The following is a 5,711-nucleotide window of genomic DNA, read 5'->3' on the forward strand; positions in this document are numbered from 1 at the left end:
TTAGTTAACCTAGTTTACTATGTTTGTATTTCTTAAGATTCACAAGGGGTTACAAAATTCTTATATAGATTAGTATGCCTATATATTGAGTTATAAATAAGAGATGATTACCTGCACATTAAAATTGAATTATTAAGACATTGGATGCAAGTTTTTATTAAACTTGTATTTAAAAATAAGTAAAAATATATTAGAGTTATATATATAAAAAAAAAAAATTAGTTTTATTCTTACTAAATTAAAGTTGTGAACTTAAATGTTGGGTCGTGATTAGGGATGACAATGGGGTGGACGAGGTGAGAATGCATTTATTTTGAAGATTTTTTTACTATCATTTCCGTTATGTTCGGTTCAAGAAAATCCCAGCATAACATCGTTTTTATCATTTTTATAAAAAAAAATTCAATAATAAACTATATAAAATATTATTTTTATATAATATATATATTATAATATGTTAAAAATTCATATTATCGTAATGAAATAAATTTAAACTTTTGGGTGAAATATAGTGAAACTAAGAACAAGAAGACACATGACACAAATATCATTATGGTTAACTACTGTCCGAGAAAAAAAATGTACAAATCGAGACAGATTGAATTATAGGTATAAACGAGTCAAGTTGCTAGTAAGTGACTCAGTTAAAGCTTGAGTCGAACTCGGTTTGACCGAGCTCAAGTCGAGTTTGAATTTTGTAATCGATCATGAGTTTGAATTTTATATTTCTAATTCGAGTACGTCGTTTTATAAATATTATAAATATTTATATTTATAATATTGTATATAAATAGAAATCTTAAAATGTGAACCTACCTCAAACTCATCCTCACCGTTCTTTTTTTTTTTCTCAAATCAAATAAGCAAATCGATCTTTCACCTATTAAAATTGTGAATTTCGAATAAAATATATAATTTTATTTAATAAAATTTAATTTTTAAGTATTTCGATTTCGAGCCCAAATAGCTTGAATGGTTAACCAATCGAGTTCGAATATAAATTTTAATACAATATAACACAACTTCTAGGTTGGATTGGAGTGTGCTATTCCCTTCATCTCATTCGCCGGCCATTGATCATCTATTGTCTCTCTTCCCTGATATGAACAAGCAATTCAATATTTCCATTTCAATTCAATTCTATACCAAATTCAAATACACTCGCATGCTGGAACAGATTACAGATTTACAGATTACAATAAATGAGTGCAAGAACAGTGAATTCTGATATAACCCATAGAAATGGACAGATATATAATTAAGAAGGTGAAACAATTCCTGTCCTAGATTTGGAAATCATCATCATCTTCTTGAACTCTTCAAAGTTAACCATACCATCTCCATCTTTATCCACACTTTTGATCATCTCTCTGCATTTATTCAAACTATTCCCTTCCTTGATGAACCCTAATGAAGACATCATTAATCCCAGTTCCTCCACTGTTATCAATCCATCTCCATTTCCATCAAACACATCAAAAGCTCCTCTCAATTCTTCATCTCCTTTCTCTCCCTCACCTTTATTGATCTCTTTAGACTCAAAAATCCCACAGAACTCTTCAAGATCAATCAGCCCATCTCCATTGGAGTCCACCTTCTTGAATTCATCTGAAATATCTTCGTCGCTCATTTCCATTCCGCTCCCTCGTAGTGACTCAGCAAGTTCTTGTTTTGTTATCAACCCGTCTTTGTTTCTGTCAAATGTAGCGAAAACAGCTGCTAGCTCAGGCCTGTTTGTCTTCTTATGATCATCATCTGTTCTTGTGGAGTCATATTGAGCTAGGTTTCGGAGGAAGTTAAGTGGGAATTGATGCTTTGAAAGTGTGTAGATTAAACTCAATAGGAAGAGAATAACCAGAAGTGCTAGGGCAATCCACATATTGGGCACAAGCTAGTTTTCAATAATAATCAATTATAGTAAAACCTAGACAGATCAAAACTTCATGGAGATGACTGTCTATTTATTGTTCCTTTTGATTCCTTGTTCTTGGCTTGTAGAGTACCATGGTCCATGAAGAATTAGATTCATAAAAGCTTAAGGACTTGATAAAGCAAAAGACATAGTTGGTGGGTGCTTTATTTTCTTCTTTGGAATTGGCATCCACCCACATAAAAGAGGAAGTAAGAGATAACTATATACCTTTAGTTTATTGTCCTTCAATAAAGTTGTATTTTCAAAAGAAATATCTTAATGTTAATGAAGAGGGCCCAAAAAGATTGGACACAATATTAAGGTGTGGATTATTTAAAAACATATACGACCCATCAAGGTAGTCCAATAATAAGAGTCGGTTTAAAAGACTAAATTATCGCGAATTTGATTCTATCCGAAAGCCTAAGTCTGAATGAACAGAATCAATTAATTTAATCCCAAGATCGGGTTCAGACATTTTTTTATGGTAACTAATTGAGCCCAAACACCTTTAATCTACTTAATTATGAGGGAGAACTTGTACAAATCATTAAACAATTTCTACTTCAATTTCTCTCTAATCCATGAAAATTGAACATTTTAATCCATTTAAGCAGGATATAAATCAATTAATTTAATCCAAAAACTGAATTCACAGGTTAGAGATACATTTATTTGATCGATTCAAATAATTGAGCTCAAAGCACCTTTAATTTAATCTAATGTGTATAAATAATTAAATGTGAAAATGTTTTCCTAAAACAAAATAGTATTATAAATATATAATCTATACAACATTTTGACCAATTAATTTTTTATTTTTCGTTTTTCTTTCTTGTAACTAATTTCTATGGTTATCCCGTAAATAAACAACTAATTTAACTAAGCGAATAATTTAACTAAGCGAATGAAACTTACCGTTTGACGAGTTAAAACTTGGGACCTCAGAGATAATAATAATTTTTTTCGCTAGACTAGGGAATGAAACAATTATACTTTTAATAAGTATTAATGGTAATAATTTTATAATTAAATATTATAACATTTTTATATAAATTAAAATGTTGGTAATTGGTTGATGGTATTAGATTTTTTTTGTAAGCTAGAAAAATAGAATGTTACAGTAAATTAGTTTCATAAAGGATGTATAACAAGAAAGGATGTATAACTGGGATTGGTTCAATGGTCACAAAATTTAATGATTGAACTGTTGTGTTTGGTTTAACGGTTTGATACGGATGGTAATTGGTTTAGTTGATTAAGTTGTCGATTATACGATTTTGGTTAAATTCGATTTTATCTTTTATTTTACAAACCGGTTAACCAACCAGTATTGGTATCGGTTTTACCGATTTTGGTTCTACTGATTTCGGTCGGTACCCGTCGGTTTAACCGTGAACCGATAATTCATTTTTTTAAATTATGTATTAAATTTTTTAATTTTTTTTTCTTAAATCCTTGTTTGTATAGTACTTTATGTTATTTTTCATTTTTTTTCTATATTATAATATAATATATTATAATAATATTTCATAGATATATTTAGAAATATCATAATATATTATATATTATTGTAATAATATAATATATATAAAAAGTCTCTATTTTTAAACTAATAGTCATATAAATTAATTTTTTTTAACAATTCTATCTAAATTATAATTTTAAATTAAAAATAACTAATATATATTATTAAATATTATTTATAATATATATATTATTTACAAAAATAACTAATATAAATTATATATGATTAAATTATTATCGATTTATTAAAAAAAATAGTTCAACCGAAAATCGGACCGTTTAACTGGTAAAAATACGATTAATAAACTGGTAAAATAAAACTTGTAAACTATCGATTTGGTTAAGTTATCGATTTTTTTTGTTTTTTCTTTTTCTACCTATATTTAATTCTACCTATCTATTGGCATGCATGATAGGTTATGAATATTGTTTTTTTTGTTATATAATATATATAAACCATTACAAAGTTAATAATAAATCTAGCCGATCTTTGAGGAGTAATTTCTCGGGCTAAATAATGAGCTTCTTATATCCTCTAAAGCCAATGAAGAAAGAGGAGCTTAGGAGTCTGGACCTGAATTTAGTGAAATGATTTTTCTTATGAGTGAGAGAGAATTTTGTGAGGGAATTTGGTGAGGAAATGACTTGGCATCAACTTCATTGTGGAAAATGTAAAAGTGAGAGGAAAGAGAGAAAATAGAGAAATTATTTGATTTTTTCAGCGAATAAGATTATGCCAAATCATTCCCTCACCAAATTCCCTTAACTAATCATTTCTCTTTTCTTATAGATAAAATTTATTTGATTGTTTTAATTAATTACGAAAATAACAACCAAACGGTGAAATACCCATTAAAAAAATACTTACCGTCCAAGTTATAACCTCATTTAATCAACTATTATCAACTATAACTCAAACAATATAAAAAAAATATGAAAAGATGACTAAAAGACACTAAACATCAATTTCTACAAACATGGTGAGCCGGGAGACTATATTTCGACTTCCATAATGATTTAGTCTTTTTTTTTTTTTTTAGAGTAATTAATATACGAATGAAGTTTGTATGCTTTAATGTCTGCATATAATTTAGTTGGCTACCGCCTCGATATCTTTAGACTCTTTATTTATTTTTAAAATTTATTTTTAAAATTTATTTTTACTTTTTTTATATTACCATATTAATTTTAGATATTTTAAATAAATCAGGGAATAAACTTTTAGATTATAAAATCGCCACCTAATTTTTAGAAAATTAGGAAAAATGTTTTGCGTAATTATATTTTGGTTCGGGACTTGGTTACACTCGGAAAATGTCTCTCGCACTTACTCCTTCGTATTCGTTAGAACGATGGTCTCTACTTTAAATGTTTGATCAATTTAAATTGACTGTTTTACACTTTTTATTAAATTTTTGTACAAATCCTTAATTATTAAAATTTAAGAATTTAAATCATACTTATAGAAGATTTGATCAAATATTTGTACATTTTTTATGTTTTTTTCTTTGTTCTTCATCTTCCTTTCAAAATCTTTTTTATATGCAACATCACCGACTCTAGATCTTCGTATGACTAATGCATATGGGTCATCCGACATTGACGAATGCATCTAGGTCATTTGGTATTAACGAAAACATATGGGCCACCTATGACATTGACTAATGCATCTAGGCCACCTCTAGCATTGACAAATGAATTCGAGCCATCTTTGCCATTGACTAATGCATCTGAGTCACCTCTATCATTGACAAATGCATATGGGCCACTTCTAGAATCGACAAGTGCATTCGGGCCATCCGACATTAATGAATGCATATGGGTCATCCGACATCGACGAGTGCGTTTGGGTCATTTGACATCGATGAGTGCATTTAGGTCATCCGACATCGATGGGTGCATCTGGGTCATCTGACATCGACGAGTGTGTCTCGGTAATCTGGCATCGACTAGTGCGTCTAGGCCATCCGACATTGATGAATGCATTTAGGCCATCCGACATCAATGAATGCATTTGGGCCATCCAACATTGACGAATGCATATGTTAAGTTGTCTTAGGGCAACTCTAGATCAGAGAGAGAGGAGATATAATATATGAACATTGATTAATGCATTTGGGAATTTGAGAGAATTCAAGTCAATGTGGAGATTTGTTAAGTTGTCTTGAATTGTTTGGTGCAAGAAAAGAGAATATTAAAAAATGAAAATAATATCTTTTTGGTGTATAATCTTGATTTAAGGAAATAAGATTAACACATAAAAAATCTTATA

The 5,711-nt window shown here is 29.1% G+C and overlaps 1 protein-coding gene across 1 annotated transcript; it reads right to left on the reverse strand.

The window, feature by feature from the left end:
* Nucleotides 1–1,190: 1,190 nt before the first annotated feature.
* Nucleotides 1,191–2,217, reverse strand: LOC124915132 (calmodulin-like protein 3). Its single transcript, XM_047455795.1, has one exon. The coding sequence runs from the start codon at nt 1,877–1,879 to the stop codon at nt 1,259–1,261; it is 621 nt and encodes a 206-aa protein (XP_047311751.1). The 5' UTR covers nt 1,880–2,217; the 3' UTR covers nt 1,191–1,258.
* Nucleotides 2,218–5,711: the final 3,494 nt, after the last annotated feature.

The sequence above is a fragment of the Impatiens glandulifera genome, chromosome 9, assembly GCF_907164915.1.
Source record: "Impatiens glandulifera chromosome 9, dImpGla2.1, whole genome shotgun sequence".
NCBI classification, from domain to species: domain Eukaryota; kingdom Viridiplantae; phylum Streptophyta; class Magnoliopsida; order Ericales; family Balsaminaceae; genus Impatiens; species Impatiens glandulifera.